Source organism: Suncus etruscus, chromosome 3 (assembly GCF_024139225.1).
Source record: "Suncus etruscus isolate mSunEtr1 chromosome 3, mSunEtr1.pri.cur, whole genome shotgun sequence".
NCBI classification, from domain to species: Eukaryota; Metazoa; Chordata; class Mammalia; order Eulipotyphla; family Soricidae; genus Suncus; species Suncus etruscus.
The window spans coordinates 37,746,978-37,773,327 of NC_064850.1; the positions used below are offsets into that span (position 1 = coordinate 37,746,978).

General features: G+C 47.1%; 2 protein-coding genes across 2 annotated transcripts; both read left to right on the forward strand.

The window, feature by feature from the left end:
- Positions 1 to 7,971: 7,971 nt before the first annotated feature.
- Positions 7,972 to 9,157, forward strand: LOC126004272 (interferon alpha-inducible protein 27-like protein 2A). Its single transcript, XM_049770732.1, has 3 exons — positions 7,972 to 8,008; positions 8,345 to 8,506; positions 8,930 to 9,157. The coding sequence occupies exons 1-3, from the start codon at positions 7,972 to 7,974 to the stop codon at positions 9,130 to 9,132; spliced, it is 402 nt and encodes a 133-aa protein (XP_049626689.1). The 3' UTR covers positions 9,133 to 9,157.
- A 589-nt stretch (positions 9,158 to 9,746) lies between these two features.
- On the forward strand, positions 9,747 to 22,043 carry LOC126004274 (interferon alpha-inducible protein 27-like protein 1). The gene is made up of 5 exons (XM_049770733.1): positions 9,747 to 9,848; positions 16,029 to 16,164; positions 18,999 to 19,031; positions 20,581 to 20,742; positions 21,828 to 22,043. Exons 1-5 carry the CDS (start codon positions 9,747 to 9,749, stop codon positions 21,908 to 21,910), a joined length of 516 nt encoding a protein of 171 aa, XP_049626690.1. The 3' UTR covers positions 21,911 to 22,043.
- The last annotated feature ends 4,307 nt before the right edge of the window (positions 22,044 to 26,350 follow it).

Below are 26,350 nucleotides of genomic sequence, written 5' to 3' on the forward strand. Positions count from 1 at the left end.
GCAGGCCGCACTTCCGGGGTGAAGCTTGTCCGCACGCCCACGTGCGTCGAGGGAGGGTGGAAGTCCCGCCCCACACAAGAAGCCGCCGCCCAATTGGCTGTCTTGAGAGTCGTGTGAGAAGTCCCCGGATGCTGCCACCAGCTTGGAGGAAAAAGGGGCGGGGTCCGCTCAAACGTCAAGAGAAGGTGAAGGAGGCTGGAGAGGTGGCGCAAGCGGGAGGGCGTTTCCCCTGCGCGCGCTAGCCTAGGATGGACCGCGGTTCGATTCCCTACGGCGTCCCATATGGTTCGCCTAAGCCAGGAGCGACTTCTGAACGCAGAGTCAGGAGTAACCCCTAAACGTCAACAGGTGTGCCAATAAATAAATAAATAAATAAATAAATAAATAAATAAATAAATAAATAAATAAATAAATAAATAAATAAAAGAAAAGAAGGTGGGAGCAGAAAGGGAGAAAGGGTCGGGTAGATTCTCAATGCTCCATCTAAGGAGCATTCTGATTCACCTGGCTTTTCTGCTGGAGGCTGCATTTTCTGGATTTGGGGTTACTTAGTACAAGTGACTGCCCACGGTTCTGAGTGTTTACTTTGTCCTCTGCAGTTTTTATATTTTATGACGTTACAAATTACCTTGTGAATTTAATTTGAAATACGTATGTGCAAGAGGGAAAGCAACACTCCTGTAAACCATAATGTGAAACCTAAATCATCATCATCATCATCATCATCATCATCATCATCATCATCAAGTGCCTCTCCTAGAAGCAGACTGATAGGTAAGAAAAGGGGACTTGGGGAACATTGGTAGACGAATGTGGACACTGGCAGAGGGTCAGTGTTGGATGGGACCCCGAGCAATTGTACAGTAGGGAGGGACTTGCCTTGCACACAACCAACCCAGGTTCGACCCTGGACATCTTTTATGATTCCCCTGAGCACTAACAGGAGTAATTCCTGAGAACAGAGCCAGGAGTAACTCCTGTGAATCAATGGGTGTACTCCCCTCCTGCCAAAAAAGGAGAAATATTGTGGGGCTGGAGCATTAACACAGCAGGTAGGGTATTTTGCCTTGCAAGTCACTGACCCAGGTTTGATCACCTGCATCCTATATGATCCCCCTGAACCTGCCAGGAGTAACCCCTGAGCGCTGCCAGGCATAGTTCCCCCCAAAAAAATATAAAGAAAGAAACATTGTACATCTGTGTCTGAACCCCAATCCCCCAGTTCCTCTCATACAAGATAGAGGGGAGACCTGTGACCTCCAGAGCTCCTCTCCTGGGTGGAGGGATCAGACAACTGACTGGCATCTTGTGGGCGGGGCTTCATGCAGGCTTGGCCTTTTTAGCCTGATGGGCAGACTCAGGAAGTCACTTTCAGGAGTGCTCTGAGGTCTCAAGCAACCACCTGTCATGGTGAGTAGAGGGAGAGGGAAGTGGGTGGGGGAGCCACGGCGACCCCCTTACAGTCTCTGTCTCTGGGATCAGAGGTGCTTATGCTGGGGAGGGACTTCCGCTGGCCTCAACACTGAGTCTTGGGGAGCAATTGTTCTTGTGACCAACCCAGCTTCTCTCCCCACCTCAGACTTGGGGACTGGACAGTGGACAGAGTTCTGGGGAATCGGGAACCAAGAAAAGTCACTGTCTAGCTAGGCCAGTGCAGATTGGGGGCTGCTAAGCAGAAAACAGTGTTTGAGTCCCCTGAGATTTCCCTGGCCCCAACCAAGTCCCTTACCAAACCAGTTTTCACATCCTATTTCTGGAAGGAGAAGGTAGTCCCCCAAACTCAAGGTCTCTGCAGATGCCCCAAAGGAAAGGGTATGGGGTGGGTGTCAGTTTCTCACAGACACATCTCAAGCTACTAAAATGTCAGTTAAAACCTAAGAAAATGCAACATCGGGACTGCAGTGAAGGCACTGAAGGAAAGGCATCCTATCTGGTCCCCTGAGCATTAACAGGAGTAATTCCTGAGAGCAGAGCCAGGAGCAACTCCTTGCACACCGCTGACAAGGGTTCAATCCCAGCATCCTTTATGGTCACCAGACCACCACCAAGAATGATTCCTGAGTACAGAGCTAGGGGGAACCTTTAAGTAACCTTTGAGTTATTAACACTGAGTGTGGCCAAAAAAATCAAAATCCAAACATAAAGTGCCTTTGATGCTCTGTAGAAGTTTGTGTCAGACTGGGGGACCACCAGAAGGCAACAGAAGGCCTAGTGTTTGGGGGTGGGCCCTGGGACAGAGGGCCCTGGGCCTGGAACTGCCACTTAGGGGCTGTAGAGTGGCTAGTGCTAGCTCCTTCTATTTCCCCATAAACTCCCCTACATCTCCTGCGACCTCTCAGCCTGGTGGCCTGATATCTACAACACCTTGATCTGGTTCGAGAGGTTATGGAGGAGCTTAGGACATGAAGGAGGGTACTGTGGGTAGGGGTGGGTGGGAGGATCTGGTATTTGCTCTCATAACTACCACCCTCCAAGTGGGCCCCCTTCTCTTCCAGAGAGAAACACCTCAAGGCCTCTGAAGACACCTCAAGTATAACAGGTAACTGGGCCTGGATACCTTTCTGAGATACCCTATACACACACACACTAACACACTCACACCCATACAGACACACAAAGACACACACACACACAAAGACACACACACAGAGTTCCCCCTTCTAAGGTGTCAGAATGAAGCAAACCTCCCCATCGTAATATCTACAACACCCCCAGAGTCAGAATTGGACTTGGGGCTCACAGGAGCTGAATAGTGATGCCCAGAGCCCCTCTTTGATGCAGGCCCTGACTTGCAGATTGGCCCAGAGATAGTCATTCATCCTCTCTCTCTGGTCCTTGATTGATTTGTCTCCCACAGCATGGTTAGGATCAAGGCACTGGGCTCTCCTGCACCAGGTTAAAGTCACTCTCTCAGGATAGAGAGATGAGCATTTTAGATGAGGATAGATGAGATAGAGCTGATGAGCGTTTCAGAGAGTTCTTTCTCATGGCTCTAACTCCTCACACAAGCCTGTCAGCTCAGTCTTACTGTCAGCTTATCCCACTGCCTCTGGGTAACGTTCTTGCCAGTTTGATTCATTGCCCACTCCCTGACATTTGGACCTCACCCCAAGCCTGGATAAGTTTCAATTCTTCACTTGAGCTCCACCCAGATCACAGAACTTTGACCCGAAAGTCCACATCCAGACTCAACCTGAATGTCCACTTCCAGGCAAACACAGCAGGCAAAAACTGGTACTTCTACAAGCCAGGGGCAGGCCAGCCTCATTGAACTCTATTTTTTTAAATAATTTTAAAAAATTGAATGATTGTGAGATATATGTTTACAAAGTTGTTGATGGTTGAGTTCCAGTCATACAATATTTCCACAGCTGTCCCTTCAGTGCACATTTCCCACCATCCATGTATTTAGTTGCTTTAATTGTGGCAAAAAATTACTCATAGTACTGACCCAAGCTCAGCAAAACTAGACTCAGAGCCAGCAGAGTTAAGTATGTTTACAATGTTGTGCTACTAGTTCCAGAAGACTTCTCAGCTTGCAAAGAAAACTCAGCACACAGCTGAAAACTTCCCATTTCTGGCTGGAGCAATAGCAAAAGGGAGGGACATGTGCATAGCATGCAGCTGACCAGATTGGATCCCCAACATCCCATATGGTCCCCAGAGCCTGCCAGGAGTAATTTCTGACTGCAGAGCCAGGAGTAACACCTGAATGCTGCTGGGTATGTCTCTCAAACCAAACCACAGCAAAATCTTTACATTCCTTTAATGCCCTGTTTCTCCTTCCCTGCAACCCAAGCAACCCCTTTTTGACCTGGTCTCTAATTTTGACTTGGCACTTGGTGTTTGGAATCATTCATGGTGGATCTTCTTGTGACTACTTCATTTCATAAGCTTGACACCCTCATGTCAGCCATGCCTTAGAATTTCCTACCTGGGGCTGTCGCCTGAATCACATTCAATCTCCAGCATCCCACATAGTCCCTTGAGTAATTTTTGAGTGCAGAGCCAGGAGTAAGTCCTGAGCATCACAGGATGTGACCCAAAACCTAAAAAAAATTAAAAGAATTGTCTATCTTTCTAAAGCTGGATGCAGAGGCCACTCTGTTTCCCTGTTCCTTGATGGTGCTTGGGCTGCATCTTCTTGGCTCTTGTATATGTCATTCCTGTGAATTCACTGCACAAATCTCTCTTCAAGATCCTGCTTTCAGGGGCCGGAGAGATAGCATAGAGGTAAAGCATTTGCCTTTCATGTGTGACCCAGAAACAAACAAACAAACAAAAAAATCCTGCTTTAAAGGGTTGGAGAGATAGCACAGCGGCAGGCCTTTTGCCTGGATTCGATATCTGACATCCCAAATGGTTCCCAGAGCCTGCCAGGAGCGATTTCTGAACACACTCCTTAGCACCACCGGGTGTGGCCCAAAAACAAAAAGAGGGGGGAGGTGGAGAGATAGAACAGTGGTAGGGCATTTGCCTTACATGTCACCGACCTGGGACAGACCCAGGTTTGATTCCCGGCATCCTACATGGTCCCCTGAACCTGCCAGGAGTGATTCTGAGAGCAGAGCCAAGAGTGTGCACAGCCAGGTGTGGCCCCAAAACCTAAAATAAATAAATACTTTTTAACAAATCCTGCTTTCAGTTTCTACAGATAGACAATGAGAAGTGGGCTTGCTGTGACATATGACACTCGGGATTTCATTTCTTTTTTAAAAAATTACTTTAAGGGGCCAGAGCAATAGCACAGCGGTAAAGTGATTACCTTGCACACGGCCAACACAGGACAGACCCCAGTTCGATTGCTGGCATCCCATATGGTCCCCCAAGCCTGCCAGGAGCAACTTCTGAGCGCAGAGCCAGGAGTAACCCTTGAGTGCCACCAGCGTGACCCAAACCTCCCCCTCAAGAATTACTTTACACATTGTGCTTACAAAATTGTTCATGATTGAATTTCAGCCAGTGTACGTACACCTCCCTTCACTGGTGCATTTTTTTCTGCCAGCAGTGACCCTAATTTCCCTCTCATCCTCCTCCCTGCCTGCCTCTGGGCAAACATTTCACTTTACTCTCGCTTTTTCCTTTTTTGACACTGTGGTTTCCACTATTGTTGATAAAGGAGTACCATGTATATCTCTTTATCCCCTATTAGCACCCTGTTTTTGTTCAGAATAATCAGTTTCAATTATCATTGTCATAGTGGAACTTCTCTCCCCTAGCTGCAATCCTGGTTCTTTGATGCAAGCTTCCTGCCAGGGATTCTGTTTCTACAGAGTCAGAGCATATTTCCTAATCCCTGAACTATCTTCTTAGAAGCATGATCTTATAAATGAAAAGGGGCATATGGGTGGGGCCACTGTAACAGAAATGCACTGGCAGAGAAACAAGTAGCACTGTGTTTCCTTGCCTGGTTTACATTTTTTTTTCCCACACCCAGAAGTGCTCAGGACTTTCTCCTGACTCTCCATTCAGGGATCACTCCTGGCAGTGCTCAGAGGACCACATGGTATGCCTGGGATGGAATCTAGGTTGGCCATATGCAAGTCTGTACTATGTCTCCGGCCCTCTACAGCTCTTCTAATTGGTAAATTATCGCCAGGTCACATAAAAGTCTTTTGAGCAGCCGAGTAGATTTACTTTTTGCAAGCAAAGGCACAATCTTTTCCATGAGGAAATCAAGTGTGAAAAAGCTGCTTGTCTTGCAAAACACATTGAAACAAATGTGTGCAAACCACAGCAGAGAGCGTGTACGCGAGCTCCCCCTACAGTCAGACCTGCAAATCACAGCAGTGAGCATATTCCCTAACTTCCCCTACAGCGTCCCTCCAGGCCCCCATCCCCCCTCCAGCTAGTTGACATTTCCTGATCCTTGAGTGTAAAGTCAGTAGTAAGCCTTGAACATTAGGGGGTGTGACCCAAACAACTAAAACAAAACAAAACAAAAAAAGATTTCTCTAGGGCAAGGCCACAAAATGTTGTATGGAGGGCCGTTTGCAGCCCACTGGCCACCAGTTTGAGACCCCTGTTCTAGGTCCTTTGGGCGGGAAAATAAATAGGGATTTACGGGTTAAGTGGAGTTAAAAAAATAAACCAAAAGAGGCCGAACTTAGTCCCTAGTGTGTGGATTATGGGGCCTCATGAATAAATGAAAGTTATTTCATTTATATCATTTATATGTATAGGGTTGTTTGGTTTTTGTTTGTTTTGGGGGGCCACACCCAGTGATGCTCAGGGGTTACTCCTAGCTCTGTGCTCAGAAATAGCTCCTGGCTTGGGGGACCATATGGGATGCTAGGGATTGAGCCAAGGTCTGTTGTGACTGGCCGTGTGCAAGGCAAACAACCTTCTGCTGTGCTATCGCTCTGGACCCATCTGGGTCATGGTGATGATTATGGTGTGTGTGTGTGTGTGTAGTGTGTGCATGTGTGTGTGTGTGTGTGTGTGTGTGTGTGTAGTGTGTGCTAGATTAATGACTTAATTCTGAAGCATTTCAGCTTCTGGATAAAGAAACAATAAATCCTGGAAGCACAAACAGGACAATTGAATGATTGAAAGTTGTTTTTTTGCTACCCAATTAAGCAAGAATTAACAGCACTGTTTTGTTTGTTTGTTTGTTTTGTTTTTGGTTACACCCGGCAGTGCACAGGGGTTACTCCTGGCTCTGCACCCAGAAATTGCTCCTGGCAGGCTTGGGGGACCATATGGGATGCTGGGAATTGAACTAGAGTTCATCCTGTATTGGCTGCATGCAAGTCATACACCCTCCCAACATAATATTCAGGTTTTGGTTTTGGTTTGGTTTGAGGCCATACCGGGTGCTGCCCAGGGCTTACTTCTGCCTCTGTACTCAGAGATCATTCCTAGTGGATTCAAGGGGACCATATGTGGTGTTGCAGATTGCCATGTAAGGAAAGTGCCTTACCCACTGCATTATCTCTGGCCCTGTAAGTGTTTTATCCATTCCTCTGCATGCAAGAAGATTTTGGGGCCCAGGAGCCAGAAGGCCTGTATTTCAGCTTATAGCCTTGAAGACAGAATAGTTGGAAGAAAGAAGGAAAAAAAACTAGGTTTACCAACACAACAGACAGACCAGAATGCATTTTATTTACTTTGGCTCTCACTTTTTTTTTTTTTTAAAGAAATAGGCACCAAGTGTACAGGGCTCAAGTGCTCTATATTGCCTTTTCCAGCTTTTTTTATGTCCTTCCCAATGGGAAACTTCACACAAGTCTACTGTTACACATCCACCAGAATTCCCAAGAAATGAGATTTTCTTGGAAATTCAGGAAAAGGCCATACAAGGGTTTATGAGAATAAGCAGTTGTCAAACCCCCTCCTTTTTTTTGAAGTAGGGGATAATGTTGGTTTACTGGTCTTACCCTAATCAATATTTGTACTTCACCCTAGGGTGTAGTCTGGTGCTGGGATATTGGATTATTCCCTACTTGGTATTCCTCTTCCACCCTAGGGTGTTGCCTGGTTCTTGTCAATAAAAACAGATCTGAGGAAGGCAGAGGCTCATTCTTTGGTCTTCTTCCACTGAGCTGTGTTCCTTCTTAGGAGCAGAAAGCTTGGATGGTTTAATTCCTTGCTTGAGTGCTGGATTTCCTGAACCCATTATTGTTCCTCTTCACTATGTGGATTATTTCTTGCCTCAACATTTGCTTCTAGACCTGCATCACACCAGATCCTAGTTTTAGAGACCTAGGCTTCATTAACAGGCTAGCACCCCTCGAAACACAGAGGACAGGAAGTTTTCACCAGATATGCACAATCCGTGGGCTAGTGCCTCTTGGAACACCAAGGGCAGGATGTTTTGATTAATTATATGCCCGGATATGGCAAAAATAACTAAACAATAGGAGGTTAAGGTCATGAGGTAGGTTCCAGTAAAAACTACAAAGTGTGCTTAGACTAGATACCAGATGGCTGCTTGAAATGTAAAGCATAAATGTGCATTTTCCCTTAGGGATGTATGGTAAAGTCATAGCTGGTGTGGTTGGAGGAGGTAAGTCCCCACTGGGCCTGAGTTCTAGACCGTATGTGGGTGGTCGGCTTTTCCCTGATAGGGTCCTTGCCCTTCCCCTGATGGAGTCCCTGTCCTATCCCTGATGGGGGTTCTTGACCTTCGCCTAATGCAGTCCCTGATTTTTCCCTCAAGGGTCACTGCCTTTCTTCTGGGGGATCCCTGTCCTTCCCCTCAGGAGGTCCCTGTCCTCTTCTTGCCTGCCCCAGAGTCTTTCTTGTCACACTCACAGAAGCCCAGTGAGCTCCTCATAACCCCAGGGGAGATTAGGGCATCTGAGGCCTTTCTCTGGGGCCAACCCTGATTCTGTCTCCACAGCTGTGACAGTGGCTGCTGTGCCCGTGGTCCTGGGTGCTGTGGGCTTCACTGGAACAGGAATCGCTGCCTCTTCCATTGCGGCGAAGATGATGTCAGCAGCGGCTGTGGCCAATGGGGGCGGGGTGGCTGCAGGCAGCCTGGTGGCCACTCTGCAGTCAGTGGGTGAGTGACTGTGACAGGAAATGGGGCACAAGGGGTTAGGGAAACTAGGGTCCCAGAGAAGGCAAGTCCACAGTTTGGAGCGAAGTTCTGGGCACCCTGTGTCCCCCCAATTCCAGCATTTGTCTTTTCCTCACTGTCCCTGTTCTGTGGGCCTGTGTGAAAGGACTAACCTTGATCATGTCACCTGCATCCTTGGGTACCCCACACCCCTTGGCAGCTCCCCTGTTCCTGGGTGCAGTGGGAGATGCAAGAGCTGCCCAGAACTTCCTGTTGGTCTCTAGAAAACTCCAAAAGTACAGGGTAGGGTTTAGAGTTGCAGTGGAGTGGGGCACAGGGCCTGATCCTCCTGATGTGACAGACTCTGAGGCCATACCCTGTTCAATGCCTGACCAGCACCCCTGTTCTTCCCTTTTCTCCCCACAGGTATGGGTGGACTCTCCATCACCTCCAATATCCTTTTGGGCTCTTCTGGGTCTGCTTTAGGGGCCTGGCTCTGGTCTGAGAAGAACCATCCTCTTTCTGACACACCCCTGTCCTGCGACTCCTCCCAGGAAGGAGATTCACCACCTAGTACCTCAGAAATGCCCATGATAGCCCCGATGCCTCCTACAGTGTTGAAGCCTTGAGAAATAAAGAGAGGTGCCATGACCTTCCCTGGTGTCTGTACTGCGTTCTCCGGATGTCCTGCCAGGCCCATAGTCCCAGGGACACTATTTCCAAATAAAGTGTCACTCGACTTCCAAAATCCCCTGACTTATGGGTATATCCAAACTGCCAAGTCAAGGTTTTCTGAATTGGGCAGCCTTCTCCTTGTGTCTTCTCCCCTCTAGCAGCTGATTAGGACCTCACAATGGCAAGAAGTGATTAGAAAAATGTGATGAGGGAAGCTTCAGCAGGCAACACGGAAACGACATAGCTCCATGTGGTAGGCTTTTTGGACAAGCTTAGGGGAAGATGCAGCCTTGGCTGCTCCCCACAGCCTTCTCTCTCCTTCCTCCTGGTCCTCAGGGTTACTCCTGGCTGCCTGCTCAGGATCCCAGCAAGTGGGTTCCAGCGAGGAGCAGTTTAAAGGAGACCCCAGGCTTCCCCATTCCTGCAGGGGATGGGGAGGGGACTGGTGAACTTTGAGCTTCCAGCAATTAAGGATGCAAACTCCTCCCGGGGAGTCAGAAGCTTCAGCGGGCAACACGGGGACAATATGCCTCCTTGCGATAGGCTTTTTGGCCAAGCTTAGGGAAAGATGCATCCTTGGCTGCCCCCCACAGCCTTCTCTCAATTCCCATTTTCAGACCGCATGGGGGCAAAAGTCAATGGACTCCCATCTTCCAACTCCCTTCACTGGGTACCTATGCTTGCTACCATAATCAGTTTCCAAGACGCCCCCACTCAAAGACATTTCCTGATATGAGGTGCTGTGAGTTGTTTACAGACTCCAGATGGCCAAATCACAGACCAAAGTGGTGTCCCAGAAACAACACCCTCTCCATCGACTATTTCTAAAACATAAAAGGGACACGTGTATCTCCTTTGTATATCTCAGATGTATTCCCTTAATATCTATAACTTTTTTGAATATAATGACAATTTTGCCCACTGTTTTTTATTTGATTGTTTGTTTGCTTTTTTCCCTTTGAGGTCTGTTTTATAAGCAATACTGGTAGAAGAGTATCTCTGTATAGAATTCATGTTTGAACCAAATTATGGGGAATGTTGGACTTGATCCCTTGGCCCCCAGATGCACCAACAATATCTGTGGTATTGTTTCTCTTTTGCATAGGTATATTAAAATGGGAAAATAATACATATGCAAACAAGTTCTTATCTAATAGAGATGGGAACACAAATTTGGTAATGGGAACACAAATACCCTGAACATTGGCATAATGATTTGGCTTAGGCCTCAGAAGAATGGGCATTGCCCATACATCCCTGAACAATGGATACCATCTATGGAAACAACCACCACAATTATCTATAACATTACCAGGATGCAAACCTCTACCAGGGAAGACTACCACTGCTCTGGCATTGACTTACTCCAAAAAGTGCTCTCAACACCAACACGACTCAGCAACAACCTGCTTGCAGGGCAGATCATTCCACATCTAATGGTGTGCTGAAACTAGAGGATGCTCCACATCAGCCTGATTTCGATGAAAGAATTGCATAGAACCCAGAATCTTTAAATATAGGAACCTGATACCAACAACAGCTAAAATGTAAAAAAGTTTCACTGGGAATATGGAGATTGACTCAGGTTGAACATACTGGTATGCCTGGAGCCCAGAGTTGATCTTATGCCAATAAACTTCTGGGGTGAGGCCTTCTTATAATCAGGTCAAGGATTTTTTTTCCCACTTTCCCTATATTTTTCAGGGCCTATGCAAACAACGGCGATTGCCACTGTTCACACCTTTACTATTGTATTTTTTTAAACACTTATCCTTTAAGAAAAAAAAAAAAACAGTTTACTAAGTTAAAAACAAGTAACTGTAGTAGAATGCCTGTCTCGAATACAGGCAGGGGATGAGAAGGGGGGAGAGGGGACATTGGGAGGAGGGAATGTTACACTGGTGAAGGGGGATGTTCTGTTTGTGACTGTAGCCCAACGATAATCATGTTTGTAATCATGGTGCTTAAATTAAAAAAGAAAAAGATAAAAGAAAAATGTGCCAAAATGGTAGCACAGTGATTGGCCATTTGCCTTGCACGTGGTTGACCCAGAATGGATGGGACGTGTGTTCAATTCTCAGCATACCATATGGTCTCCTGAGCCAGGAGCGATTACTGAGCTCAGAGCCAGGAGTAACATCTGAGCGCTATTGGTATGCCCACCCCCCTCAAAAAAAAAAAAAAAAAAGAAAGAAGGGACTTTCTTTTAATCCTATGATTAAATCATATAATGTAGATACATAATAACCATACTTAAGTGTCTCCACATCTAGGGATTTGAATGGTAGGTGACAATATTTTCTTCCTCAATTTTTATATTAAAGCTTGTATCAGGGTTGAGGGGATAAGAGGATAGAAGAGGATTTGTAAGGTGGTAGACAAGGGGTGGGGAGGAGGGATATCATATAATAGAAACGATATACAATATAGGCAGGCATTATGTACAATACAGCAGACATGTACAATACAAGCATAGAGGAGCCCACCGTGCACACACACATATATAGACAGTGGAAATCTATTTGTAGGTTACAGCTGAAGGACTGACCCTTGTGGAATGGGTCAGAGCTATTTTTTTTGGGGGGGGCCACACCTGTTGTTGCTCAGGGGTTACTCCTGGCTATGTGCTCAGAAATTGCTCCTGGCTTGGGGGACCATATGGGATGTTGGGGGATCAAACCCTGGTCTGTCCTAAGCTAGCACCGGAAAGGCAGATGCCATACCACTTGTGCCATCTCTCTGGCCCCTCTGTTTGGATTTTGAACCATACCCTGCATTGTTCAGGGGTTACTCCAGGCTCTGCACTTGACTCGCTCCTGGGGGGCCAGGGATCAAACTCAGATACAAGGCAAGAGCCCTACCATTGTATTATCACTCTGGCTCCACATTTAAATTTTAATCACTTTAACTAGGATTGGGGCCTTTGTGAGTCTGATCACTGTCCTGCTCCAAGATCATTGTCTCCCCCACTTTAAAGTAAACATGACTAAAATTTGGTAAGAGCTCTTCTATGCTCTGAAACTGTGATTTCTATGGAGAAGAGAATAGAAAGAGATGGGTTAAGCAGAAGAGCACTTGCTGCCCCCCCCCCTGAAGAATTGAGGTGGTTCCAGTGACTGCCACAATCAAGCAACAATAATTGAAAAGAATTGAAGGGGTTTCTCTTGTCAGATGAGAGATGGATGCAGAGATCACTGGAGATGGTTTTGGACCTTGCTCTTCCAGTCTCTGGAGCAAGCTCATTGCCACTTCCCAGATCTTCTCAGATCTGACCTTCCAATATGGAGGGTTTTTCTTTCTGGTCTCTCACAGCAAGGCCTTAGAAAGCCTGTGATGGATGGAGCCTGTCTATGCAAATTCCACTCAGAATTCAAAGACATTACTTATATCAATGAATAGCCAAAGAGAAACAGCGAACCCAGCGCAGTATGGGGCTGAGGGAGGAAGGCCCCTGACCCCAGAGCTGTTGGACATGTCCTTTGGTGCTGCGGACGTGTTGCTGCGTCCCTAAGCAAAACCTTCCTAGGGTTCGAGAACCTTTACGGGGAGAAAGCGGGCACACGAGGTGGATGGGAAATATGAAATAATAATACCACATGCAGTATGTGCGGGGTCAACACCTTTCTGGCAAGAGTGTGACAAATTTAATCTTCAGGCAGGGGAGTATATAAAGGGAAAAAGAGGCAGTCGTAACATGAAAGGAATGTAATGTACATTATTTTATTTTAGAACAAATACACATAGCTTTAGGTGGTTTGTAACCTTAGAATAGAATAGGTTTCAGTTAGGAGTTAGAGGATAAAAGGAAGGCTAAATTCTTACATATCAAAGAAGTTCCTGGCCCTAGGTGTCATTACTGATGTAAATTAAAGGATAGCAGGAATCCTGGTTTACTTCTGATTGTTGCAAGTCAGCCCCTGAAGAGGCTGACTGATGGAGGGATGGAGGATGAGGTCTTTCCCCTTCAGCTCGGAGCACGCGTCTGCCACCCTGTCTAGCCGACGGTTCTGAGGTGAAACAGCGGGTAAACAGCTCGCAGACAGTCAGGCTTATGGAAATATTAGCTTTATTCGGTGGACAAGACTGAAGTCCAAAGACTCAGCCTCAGTTCCAGCAAAAAGCCTCTCACCTTCCACAGACCCTTGTTTTTATCCCCCAGAATCAGGTACCACCCAATGTTGGGATCAGATACCAACCAATGGTGGAAGCAGAATCAGGTACTACCCTAGGGTGGGGGCAGAATGCCAGGTCACACCCTGGGCACAATCACCAATCAGGTTAGGGTTAGTAACATAATAATCCCCTAAAATATTTACATACACAGCACTGATAACAAATATTCTTAACCTGATTAATATTCTAGCTAGGGGCTAAGACCCACTTCCTATGATAATAGGAATAGAAAGAGAATACACTAAAGAAAGGGGTACAGAATATACCTAGTAAAATAGCCCAATTCTACACTGACCAAACCTGTTTGTAAGCAGGTATTCAAAGTGACAGGAAGGGTCCCCGAGATTAAAATCATCTACTGTGATGCTCAAAGGCAGGGAGAGAAGACCATTGTCTTGAAGATGCCATGTTTTGACTTGGCCTTCGGGAGTAAAAGCCTGACAGAAAGAGAGAGAATGAGAGGTAGCTGGTGAGCTTTGAGTTGCAAATATACTAAGCCAGCAGGGAACTTCTAGCAGCTTGCTTTGGTACTGAAATTCCTTTGTGAGTATAGAAAAGCTAAAGAGGGGGGGGGGGGCCCCCGGCGTCGAAATGGCGCTATTTAGGACAGACCACGGTTTGATCCCCCGGTGTCCCATATGGTTCCCCCAAGCCAGGAGCGACTTCTGAGTACATAGCCAGGAGTAACCCCTGAGCGTCACCAGGTGTGGCCCAAAAACAAAACAAAACAAAACAAAAAAAGAAAAGAAAAGCTAAAGCCAAATTTCTGTAGTAGAAAAGGAGACAAAAATCAAATAAATAAAAGTAAAGAGATATATAAAGTCACAGCCATGTCAGAAATATAGCCAGCAATCCATGCAAGGGTCAATGATTGAGTTCTCCAAATGGGCCTTCTGGCAGTTATTTCTTGGGAGGAAAATTAGGCACTGCACCAGGAAGGCCAAAAGCCATGTCTGGTGTGTGCTTCTTTTTGTGGTTGGTGACACTTTGGGGTCTATGTGAAGGACACAGCAAAGGAAACTGGGCCCCAGCACCTAAGCAGCAGGTAGGACTGTTCTGGCTAGAACAGTTATAGGGACAGTTTCACCACCTCTCTGGGCTCTGACACTATGGTCACTCCTCAGGGCTGGGAGGAGGATTGGAAGCTTGTGTATGTATGGCGGCATCATGGGGTTGTCCCCCACAAGTGCTGTGGCTCCAGGCTGAAGGGAGATGCCTGTGTTCTCAGGATTTCTGGCACTCAGGAAGGTTTGGTAAGGCTACAGTCTCTTGGCAGGACTCATTCTCTTGTTGAAGGTGTGTTGAAGGAGGCCACTAGGGTAGGTAGCAGAATGGAGACTGAATACCACTGGTGACCATGGGATCTCTTGGGGCTTCCCATTCCTGCAGAATGAGGCTGAGTGCTGTGTTTGTGGGGCTATTGGGGGTACTTAAACGCCATGAGCATTTCCTAGACCCAATACCAGAACTGTTTGGCCATCTTATAAAATCATGCCTGGGAAGAATTGAACTCAGATTCAACATCTGTTTCCTGCTTGGATAGAGATCAGAAATGCTCCGATTCTTTTGTTTACCTAGGCACAGGAAAAGGAAACTACTTAGGTTTCATTTCCCAAGAAATGAAACTCAGTTCTCAGCTCTGGGACTCCTGCCCAGGAGGGTGGGGCTCCTTTGAATTTGGAAGTGCAGGGGGCTTGGGGTGGGGGGTGCATAGTTTATATTTAGAGAGAATCGCCAGGCTTGAACATCCACAACGAAGGCACCTGCTTCTCTGGGTAACAGGTGTGTGGCATTCCCGAGCCCCTTTAGGGTGGTGGGGGCTGTGGTGGTGAACGCAGGGGAGGCTGGTGTGGAACCAGGACCAGTTTGCTGCTGAAGAAGTCTTCAGGAATCACACATGGTGGCAAGTGGAGGAGAACTTAGCCCAGGTCCTTCTTCGGGGCTCTGGACCTCTCTCAGGTTTAGTGCGCTGGAGGCCGTAAGACTGTTTCTTGGGGGTGAAGAGGCCAGAGCGAGATCAGCCTTTGGGAACCCCTCCTAGTTGTTCTAGATCAGGCTCCAGCCCTGGCTGGTCCCGGGCTCTCCTTTCTCAAGAAGCTGTGACCAGAACATCACTTCCTCACCTGGGACCAGGCTCTGAACCTATCTTGGTCTTTCAGTGTTCAGATTCCTGGTGGGGCAGGTTCATTTTGACCAGGAACATGGGACTTGGTGTTCCAAGCCCTTCTTCTTTCTCCTGGATATAGGAAATTTCAGTTTCTCTCTCTGTCTCTCTGTCTCTCTCTGTCTCTCTCTGTCTCTCTCTCTCTCTCTGTCTGTCTCTCTCTGTCTCTCTCTCTCTCTGTCTGTCTCTGTCTGTATCTGTCTGTCTGTCTGCCTGTCTGTCTGTCTGTCTGTCTCTCTCTCTCTCTCTCTCTCTCTCTCTCTCTCTCTCTCTCTCTCTCTCTCTCTCTCACCTTGGAAGCTTCTGAAGGAAGTAGAGCCTCCCAAGAGACACCCTCACCCCCTGTTCCATTATCTCACTTGACACAGTCAGAAAGCTTCTAGACTCTACTGCAGATTGCTGTCCCCAGAACTCAGAAGCCCCGACAAAGTCCCTTGAGAGCTCCGTTCTCCTAGTGCTGCTGGGCACTGTGGCTAACACACTGACATAACAGAGCCTCCTGCTCTTGTACAGGTGTGGACATTCTCTATCATGGCAGCCATCTCTGCGATGAAGATCTTGACCACAACCTTCTCCAAGGGCCTGACAGTGGCTAGAGTGGCCAGCTTAGTCACTTCAGGCCCAGGTCTGGTTGCAAGTTCCTCACTGGGTAAGTGTACAGGAGTAGGGGAGTTGGCTTGTGACAGTCCTGCTTTGGGACTAAGTGGACAGAGTGATACTTTATAGCCTCTCCCTCTCCTGACCCGGGGTGCTGGGCTCCAGGGCTCAGGTCCTCAGCATTGGGCCTCACTGTCCAGTTCTTGTCCCTGCACTTAGAAAATGAGTTCACTGGAATGAGATGATACTGGCAAAGCTGAGGGCCACAGATCACCCCACTCCAGATCTTCTCAGGTCTTTTGTTTATCACAAAGGCGCGCGCGCGCGCGCGCGTGTGTGTGTGTGTGTGTGTGTGTGTGTGTGTGTGTGTGTGTGTGTGCGCGCGCGCGCGCATGGTGATCAGAGAATTTATTTCTGCCAGGACTGTCAGTTAAGGCCAACAAAATACAATAGATACTGGTAAAGTGAACTTGTCACAAGTGACTAGGAAAAGCACTTGTGGGAACTTTTGGAGAGTGGCAGAAATAGGCCCTTGTAGGTATGATTTTTTTTTTTTTTTGGTTTTTGGGTTACACCCAGCAGCGCTCAGGGGTTACTCCTGGCTCTATGCTCAGAATCGGGGGACCGTATGGAATGCCAGGATTCGAACAAACGTCCTGCATGCAAGACAAACGCCTTACTGTTGTGCTATCTCTCTGGCCCCGTAGATATGATCTTGGGGTGTCTCCAGGCCCATCCCCTCAAGAACTCTATGTTGTTAAGTCCAAAAACAAACTTCCCCCATGGCACGGAACTCAAAAACCAGACTTGATAATGTAATAGCAAAAGGGAGGTTTAATTTCCAGCTAGCTGGAGTTCAAGCCTGTCCAATGCAGTGGACTTCAGACAAGGACCCTGAATCAAATATTCAAGCAATATATATATATAGAGTTACAGTCTCAACATTCCTTTAACATTTCAAGCAGCCACCTGGTCTATATTCTAAGCACGCTTTGTAGTTTTTTTCTGGAACCCGTGTCATGGCCTTAACCTCTTTTTTTTTTTTATTTTAAGTTTTTTTGTGGGGGGGTTGCGTCACACCTGGCAGAGGTTACTCCTGGCTATACACTCAGAAATTGCCCCTGGCAGACTCAGTGGACCATATGGGTTGCCAGGATTCGAACCACTGTCCTTCTGCATGCAAGGCAAACACCCTGCCTCCATGCTATCTCTCGGCCCTGACCATAACCTCTTATTGTTTCATTATTTTTGCCATTTCAGGCCATATTGATGGGAAAATCCTCCCCTTGGTGTTCCTGAGGGGCACTAGCCCATATCTCAGGCCCATCTTGGTGAGAACATCTCATGATAGCCCCTACTTCAGAAAAAGGATTTATTCAAAATGGAGGGGTTGACAACTGCTTATTCTCACAGTGTGAGAGGCCTTGGCGGTTATTAAATTTGGCCCAGGAGAGCCTCCAGGGCTATGTGTGAGCAATAACCCTGTCTCCAACTGACTGGCCCATGTATCATCTGCCCTTCTTTCCCCCTCGTGGTCCTTCTTCCTTCAACCTTCCAGAGCACAAATGTTCAGGGGAGGGAGTGGGAGTGGGAGAGGCCACTGAGAATTGACAACCGACCCTAAGCACTGCCCTCAACTCCATTTTCCTGGAAAAGTTGTTTCCTCCAGAGTTGCCCTGGAGTCAGACAAGTCTAGCCTGGGCACTAGCTGGGTTCCCTGAAGACCACCTCTGAGTAGGTGGCAGGTCTTCTGCCATGAGTCTGATTAGTTTCTCAAATATCTGATCCCTTCCTGTTATGATCCTCCCAAAAGCCAGCCCTCTGGAGCAGAGGAAGCCACAGCATCCTGGAGCAAACAGAAGAGTGATACCTTCAGCAGGACCCCACCCTGGGCCTCCCTGTCCCAGTCAAATCATGAGTTTCATGAAGCCACTTTGTCCAGAGATCCACAGCTTCCTGAGAGAGAGCATTGCTGCAGTGGCTGTGGGCTGCTCACATCAGAGTGTTCAGGGGAAGTTTGATGGTTCTCAGGAGTCAAATCCAGCTTGTAAGGCACAAAAATATGCCTCAGATGGGGAGAAAAGAAATAGACTCATACAAGGCAGACAGGACAGGGAGCTTCTTCAATGGGAAGGCTGCTAGTCTTGCAAGTGACCCCCTTGGTTTCGATCCCCAACATTCCATACGGTTCACCGAGTCCCGCTAAGAGTGATTCCTAAGCATAGAGCCAGGAGCATCTCTGTGGAGGGCTCAATGCACCCCCCCATTCAAACAAAGAAAAGAAATGATAAGAAAAGAAAACAAGAAAATAGAAAAGAAAAAGAAATGAGATGCAAGTCAGAATGAAAATATGTGGCCGAGTTTTTGTTTCCTTTTTTGTTTGTTTGTTTGTTTTGGTTTTATTTTGTGGGGGGGGGAGGGTTCACACCTGACTGAGCTCAGGAGTTACTCCTAGCTTCACTCAGAAATCGATCCTGGCAGGCTCGGGGAACCATATGGGATGCCAGGAATCAAACCATCGTCAGACCTAGGTTAACCACATGCAAGACAGACACCCTACCCACTCTGCTATCTCTCTGGCCCCAATGTGGCTGAGTTTTTGATAACCTGGGCCAGTGGCCTGTCTCCATACACTACCTAGCCATGCAGACCCATCAGGACAGGACCCCAACTGTGAGATCAGGCTCTCCAGCCCTACACCCCAAACACTGGCCAGGGGGCCCTCCTGCATGACATCTCATTTTTGAGGGAGGGCAGACGAGCTATTCTGGTGTCATATTTTCCTGTGTGTCACTTGAAGCCACCCCATCCCTTCATAGGGGCCTGGCTCTGGGAGAGTTGGGGAGCAGGGTAGACACACTCACAGAATGTTCTTTTGCTTTCCAGCCAAGACTGCCGCAGCAGCTGTGGTGGGAGGAGGTGAGTGTGAGGGGGGCTCAGACCCTTGGCTGACAGTGTCAACACAAGGAGGGTCAATATCTGTTCCCCCGGGGCATTCTTGGACTGAGGTTGTTTCTCCACTTGGCCACCTGGGAGGAATTGATCTGAGGCTGATGATCCCAGAGAGTTTATTTCCTTCCTTCCTTCCTTCCTTCCTTCCTTCCTTCCTTCCTTCCTTCCTTCCTTCCTTCCTTCCTTCCTTCCTTCCTTCTCTTTCTTCTCTTTCTTTCTTTCTTTCTTCCTTCCTTCTCTTTCTTCTCTTTCTTTCTTTCTTTCTTTCTTTCTTTCTTTCTTTCTTTCTTTCTTTCTTTCTTTCTTTCTTTCTTTCTTTCTTTCTTTCTTTCTTTCTTTCTTTCTTTCTTTCTTTCTTTCTTTCTTTCTTTCTTGTTTAGAGTTTATTTCCTTCTAACAAAGCATATATAGCACCAAAGGAAGAACTGGAATGCTGTGAAGGGCAACAGGACTTATGGCAGGACATATGGGGGTGATGGTAGGTGAAGTTCTAGGGAAAGGATAAGCATGAACAGTTAGATTTAGGAGTGCCCTGAATTAACAGTATTGATAGAGATTATCTCCTTTAACCAGAGCTCTCTGTGAGTGAGGAAGAATGGTCCAAGGTCAAGTCCGATTAGGAATCACTTATCATGAGGGATGGTGCCTCTCTTTGTGCTGCCCTTTCCCATCTCTGTTAGGGTGGTATTTCCAGTACTTTCAGCCTCAAGGAGAATCCCTTCCCCATCTCTGTTAGGGTGGTGTCTCCAACACTTTCAGCCTCAAGGAGAATCCCCCAAACAATTTCTCTATGGGGTTCCCTGGAACAAATGGCTCTACAAAGGCTCTGTCTGCCAGGTGTTTCAGGAACTGTGTCATAGAGGGCATCCAACACTGGGCTGTCCACAGCCTTGACTATGTCTAGGGCAGGTGTGTTCCAAGCCTTGGTGCAAGGAGCAAGAAATAAACATGGGGTGGGGATTGGAGGGACACAGGAAGTAGAGAGTTTGAAGCCTGGAGTGTGAGGGAGCACTTGGAGAGAAGTCTTACCAGGAGCCCAGAAATTCTGCAGAGTGAAATCTATAGCCTCCCAGATTCACAGCCTTCTTAGAAAACAGTTCCCTGGGCCCAGAGATGTCATGAGTCACATAAGACAGACCCCTAATGTACATAGAGCAAGCACATTGGCTATGCTCAGGGGTCTGTTGAATCTGGGGGCAGTGAGATACTTGTGCCCCAACCTCTTCCTAGCCTGGGCCAAGACCGGCCAACCATGTTGTCTTCCCCAAGGGCTGCAAGCTTGCCAGCTCAGCAGCAGCCCAACTGGAGAGTAACTGAAGCCTTGGGAAGCCCTGCTGCAGCTTAGAGCCTGGCCTAACTGGATAAGTGGGGACTTCAGGCCTCCCTTCTGCTGTCCCTACCCCAATTTGCTTCCCTTTGATGCAGGACATGGGCTGTCTTCTCTGCATGTATCCCAGGGCTAAATGTCTTTGGGGCTTTGTTCCCTGGGTAACTCTGGTCCTGTTTCCTCTCACAGCCATTGCTGTGGGAGCTGTGCCTGTGGCTGTGAGCTGCCTGGGCTTCACCACCACAGGAATCGCAGCTTCCTCCCTGGCAGCCAAGATGATGTCCATATCTGCCATTGCCAATGGTGGCGGGGTGGCCGCTGGCAGCCTGGTGGCCACTCTGCAGTCTGTGGGTGAGTGTCAACATAAGGAGGTGAGGGGAGGGGGCTGAAATAATAGCACAGCACATGATTGATCCCCAGCATCCCATATAGTACCCCAAGCTTGCTAGGAGTGATTTTAGAGTACAGTAAACCCCAGAGCACTTCTAGGTGTGGCCCCCAAACTAAAGGAAGACCAAGAAAGAATTATAGAATATTGTGTCCACACACTAAAAATACCTGTGCACATAACAGTACTCTGTTATTGTTTACTTCTTTTGAGGGGTCAGACCCTGTAGTACTCAGGGATAACTCCTGGCTGTCTTGTGCTCAGGGATCAATTCTGGGACCATATGGGATATATGGAATCAAGCCCAGATTGGCTGAATGCAAGGGAAGTGATATACGCTGATTGATTCTCCCCTTCTGGCCCCAAACAGCTCCAGTTTTAAAAATGCAAAAAGTGTTGGGCCACAGAGATAGCACAGCTGTTAGGTTATTTGCCTTGCATGCAGCTAACCTGGGATCAACCTGGGTTTGATCCCCGGCATCCTGTATGGTTCCCCAAGCCTGCCAGGAGCGAATTCTGAGTGCAGAGCCAGCAGTGACCCCTTAGCACTGCTGGGTGTGGCTCCAAAACAAAAAACCAAAAAAAGGAGGTGAAAGGAGAGGAGTTGTCTCTAGGGCTCTGGAGGAGCTTGGCTGAGGCTAATTTCAGCCAGACTTGTACCCTTTGCCCCAGGTCTTAGATCTCAGGGGCTCTCTTTTTTATGCTCTCACTGCCTGCCTTCTGTTTTGTGAAGCAGTGTTGCAGGCCTGAGCACTTGCATTGCTATCCCTGAGAGCTGCTGGGGACAGTCCCTTCTTAAAGGGCTTCAGCCTCACCTTACGGATAGAGAAGCAGCAGTCATGGCCTCACAATCTCCAGTGTACCTCAAATGACCATCAGGGTACCCTTTTCCTCTCTTGGTAGAGGCAAAAGCCTCTCCCCAAAACCTGGGTCCTGAAGGAGTAGTGGGGAGTGTTTACAATTCAAGTCTCATCCACTCACTCCTCCCCACACACACACACCTTCCCAAAGTCTGTCCCGGGAGCTCTTACTCTTTTCTCTTCCGCAGGGGCAAGTGGACTGTCCATAGCATCTAATATCATCTTGGGATCGGTTGGATCTCGTCTTGGGATGTGGGTGGTAGGTCTGTAAGAAGAATCCTCCTCTCTCAGTGATGGGCTCAGGAATGAAGCAGAAAAGGTCTTTCATCCCTGGGGGACAAATGGTGGTGCCCCCCAACATTGTTCAAACAAACCTGAGAAATAAAGATGAAAAGAAGTGACAATCCCCTGTGTCTGTCTTTTTGAGGATTGCAGGACCAGACAGACAGGTATGGAGGGGGCTCTGTGTGTCCTATGGGGTGAACAAAACCTAGGAGTAATGTGGGAGGAAGGAGTCTTGGGTCTCAGGTTCAGGATTTGATGAGTAGGATAATAAAGAAAATGAAAAGAGAAGCAACCTAAGTCATGGTAAAAGCAAATCAAATTAGGGTTGTATGGAGGGCTGGGCTGTGGTGACCCCAGGCTCTCTGGCCTGCTATTGCCAGGGCTGGGAGACAGGAAATCTCAGGCAGCTTAAACCCACCCAGATGAAAGTCAGCCAGTCCCCACTAGACTTTCCACCAATCAGAACTTCAAGTGAGAAATCCATCATTTGCATAAACCAAACTCCAGTGTGAAACAAGCCTACCTCTTTCCCTCTAGAAACATCCTGGTCCACATCCGTGGACCTGAGGAAATTTCTGCTCAATTGATTTTGAGTCTGTATTATGGACTGTAGTGCTATAGTGGCCAATACATGCCTTTTCTTAGATCCAACTCTACCCAGTTTCCTGTTAAACTCAAGTCTGGTCTGGTTCAGTCCTTGCTACTGTTTTCTGAGCCTAGGAAGTTCTTATTTCTTCAGTCAGTCTCAGTACATGGAAAGGCCCAGACCAGCACAATACATAGAGGAGGCTTTGGCTCTTGTGGCCCTGTTTGAGCCATTAATCATGCATGCTGCCCTTGAATACAGTTGACTCTTTACCTTCCACCCAAGATTTGGTTCGTGGACATCAGTTTGCAAGTTCAGGACATTCTATTTGCCCACAAAATGAGTTTGTGAAGGGAAGCATAAGAAAACAGATTGCTCTGAAGCTGAAGCTCGGAGTCCAGGACTTGCCGGAGGAGAAGTAGCAGTTCTTGAGCAAAATATGGTGTATCTTCTGTTCCTAGTACATCTTCACCATTGCTTAAGGGATGGGCCAGAAGGTATACCTTTCTGGACTAATATCTTGTAATTACTGTATCAAATGGGATCCGATTCATGTCTATAGGAATCCAGTCTTTGATTTTACTGAATTACGTTTGGTGGCTCTGTTACTAACAGAAGAGGTGCAGCAGAAGGGCAGGGAGTGAGACAAGCACATTTCAATGTGAATCTAAATTGTTTTCATCTGAAATCTGTTGCCCAAAATAAAGAGCTTTTAGTATCTTTCAAAAAACAAAGCAAAACAAAATGCTAAGATGGGGCAGGAGCAGTGGTACAGTGGTAGGGCATTTGCCTTGCACGCGACTGACTCCCAGGATGGACCGTGGTTCAATCCCCCGGCATTCCATTTGGTCCCTTAAGCCAGGAGCGATTTCTGAGAGCAGAGCCAGGAGTAACCCCTGAGTGTCACTGGGTGTGTCCCCCCACAAAAAAGGGAAGAAATAAAACCCCACTAGGAATTATTACTGCTAATAAGAAAACAACAGGAACCAGCTGTAAAATCAGTTGGTTTGTCTAGGCCCTCATTCCTTCAACATGGCTAGGAAATGGAGCCTTCATTTGGCATTCTGGAACATCCTGGCATGAATTAGCTTCTCAAACTGCCACTTCCACTTCCACACAGCCCAAATGCTCAGGGCTCTTTCTGGCTCAGAACTCGCCATAGAAATGTTCCATAGGCCTGTGCCTTTGATTTCATGTTCTGCTCTTCTATTGGAAGTTCTTCTAGGGATGCCCACAAAGCATTAGGACACCTTTCCAGTCCCCCCCCCCCTGTTCCCCAAAGCAGTAGTCAAGTCTCACTTGCTCTGCCCTCCCCAACATTCCCCCAGAGGCTGAGTGGTCCCAGTGCTAATGTTTTTTATATCCTCTAGGATATAAAGACTATCCCAAGGTTCCTGAGGATGCTGTTGAGGGGTGTCCTGCCAAGTCAGTTGCCCACAAACTGGTTCTGTACCCCAATGTCCATGGAAGGCGGAGACTAGGATACCCCAGTACACACTTTCCAGTTTCCTGTCCCCATTCTCACAGTCCCAGGCCTCACCAAATGTTCTTCTTCTCAACACTGCTCTAGCTCTTAGAAAATCTTCCAGGAAGAGAAGAAAACAGTGTCCTTGGCCCAATCTCTGACCCTTCTTGTCCTGAATCACAGGGCTGGTGGACAGTGGACAATGCCAAAAGGCAGGAGAGGTGTACAGGGCACATGAGGAATGGGTTAAAGTGTTTTCTGGTGTGGAAATAATCACAACAAAATTTTTTTTCGAGTAATTAGAGAAGGATAAGAGACAAGAAAATGACTTTGTGAACTGTTCAATAAGGAATGTTGGTGAAAGAGTCCCTCAGTTTAATGCTTATGTTTGAACTAGGTCACGGGGATTGTTGGACTTGTTCTTTTGACCCCCTTATGCTCTGATAACGCCAGGTGGCATTATTCCTTGTTTGCACGGGCACATTAAAATGAAAAATACTATACATACAAATAAGTTCTTATCTAATAGAGATAGGAACACACAAATCTAGTGGTGCAATGGAACCTTACACCCTGAACATTGACATGATGACCTGGCACAGGCCTCAGAGGTCTGGGCATTTTCCAGTCACCCTGAACCAGGGAAGCCATCTATGAAACATCCAAAGTTGTCTATGACATCACCTGGAAGCAATTCTCTAACAGGGAAGACCCTACTGCTGCTCTGACATCGATTTATTCAAAGGAGTCTTCCTTAACATTGAGAAGATTTAAACAACAACGACGACCTGTGTACTGGACAGGACTTTCTGCATTGCCCTTTAATTCTGAGTTGAAATTAGATGCCGCTCCGCACCATCCTGACTTCAATGTAAGATATACAGATTCCAGGACCTTCAATACAGAAACAGGATACCAACAACAGAGACTGTGAAAAATATAACTGTATGGGCACTACAATGACCAGGATTGGACAAACTAGTTTGCCTGGAGCCTAGAAATGGTCTTATGTCAGGATACTTCAGGGGTAAGGTCTCCTTGTACTTAGGCCAAAAGTTTTTCCTTTCCATGACCCCCATACTTTGGTGGGCCCATGCAAACGATAATTGCCACGCTAACATTGTTTATACAGTGCTCCTTTGACTCTAAACCTTTAAGAAACCACTAGTAAAAATATCTGGAACTGCAAAAAAAAAAAAAAGTGGTTTACATTAGTGTTAACATATCTGCTTTTAGTTACACTAGCATTCTGGGGCATAAAGGAGGGAGAAAGGGATATATGCTTGGGAACAGGGATGAAGGGAGGACAACACTAGTGGTAATGGATATTCCCCTGATTCAATGCTAATTAATGTACCTAAAATACTACTGTGAAAGATATGTAAGACATTATGATAAAAAAAATTGTGTTTTACTCAGAAATGTTCTTTGACTTACATGTATTATTATATTATATTAATTATATGTTATGCTATGTTACTATATTGTTATGTCAGTTTACCTCAATATGTTAATCAATTTTGTCTCTTGAATAAATTCTTACAATAAAAAAAAAAAAAAAAGAGGCAAGAAAATGAGTCTCGGCAGGCGCCTCAGGCCCAGGATTGTTTTTGTTTGAGAGGCAGCTGAGGTGTCTTTGGTTTCGTTTTCGTGAGAAAATGAAACTCATGTCTTTGGGAAACTCATGTCATTGGCTTCTGCCTGGCAGGGGCGGGGCTTCCACAGAGAGAAAGAGACACACACACACACACGGAGGGAGGGAGGGAGGGAGGAAGGGGGGAGAGGAGGAGGAGGAGGAGAGAAGAAAGAGGAAGAAGAGGGGGAAGAGAGACTGACTTTGATACATCCAGAATTCTAGGGACTCATTTTTGTTCTGATCTCTCGACTTAGAATCAATCCCTAAGTGCCTCAGGATTGTTCCAGATAGTTGGAGTTAGAATCTGGAGGGAGTGGAGGGGGTCTGCGAAACATGGCACCCAGGAGACTGTAGGGGCCCTGCCTAAGGAACCACTGTGTATCAGAAGCTTCTGGAAGGCGAGTATGCAATCCTTCTGTGTAGGTGGAGAAATGTGTGGATATGAACAGGAGGTGACTTGGACCCTGGGTAGCATCATCATTGGTGGGCTGGATGTGGTTGGGGATCTGAGGAGTGAGAGAGGCAGTGTTTGATTTTTGGTAACTTTTGTTTTAATTTAGTTTTTCTTTTTCTTTCTTCCTTTTTATTTTTATTTATTGATTGATTTCCTGTTACGCTACCAAAGTGCATGTGGATTAGGGTGGGTTTTGCTGCTGGAGAGAAGGAAATCATTAGTGATTAGGTGGCCAGGTCAGGCCTGTCCCCATGTGTGTGGGGGGGTGGTCAGAGCCCAGGATGA

What these genes read in the sequence shown, in the direction of transcription:
- LOC126004272 (XM_049770732.1), top strand. Translation starts at nt 7,972, where the DNA reads ATGTATGGTAAAGTCATAGCTGGTGTGGTTGGAGGAG. An exon ending in AGCTGGTGTGGTTGGAGGAG is followed by an intron (nt 8,009 to 8,344) that starts GTAAGTCCCCAC and finishes CTGTCTCCACAG; the next exon opens with CTGTGACAGTGGCTGCTGTG. An exon ending in GGCCACTCTGCAGTCAGTGG is followed by an intron (nt 8,507 to 8,929) that starts GTGAGTGACTGT and finishes TTCTCCCCACAG; the next exon opens with GTATGGGTGGACTCTCCATC.
- LOC126004274 (XM_049770733.1), top strand. Translation starts at nt 9,747, where the DNA reads ATGCATCCTTGGCTGCCCCCCACAGCCTTCTCTCAATTCCCATTTTCA. An exon ending in AGCAGCTGTGGTGGGAGGAG is followed by an intron (nt 19,032 to 20,580) that starts GTGAGTGTGAGG and finishes TTCCTCTCACAG; the next exon opens with CCATTGCTGTGGGAGCTGTG. An exon ending in GGCCACTCTGCAGTCTGTGG is followed by an intron (nt 20,743 to 21,827) that starts GTGAGTGTCAAC and finishes TCTCTTCCGCAG; the next exon opens with GGGCAAGTGGACTGTCCATA.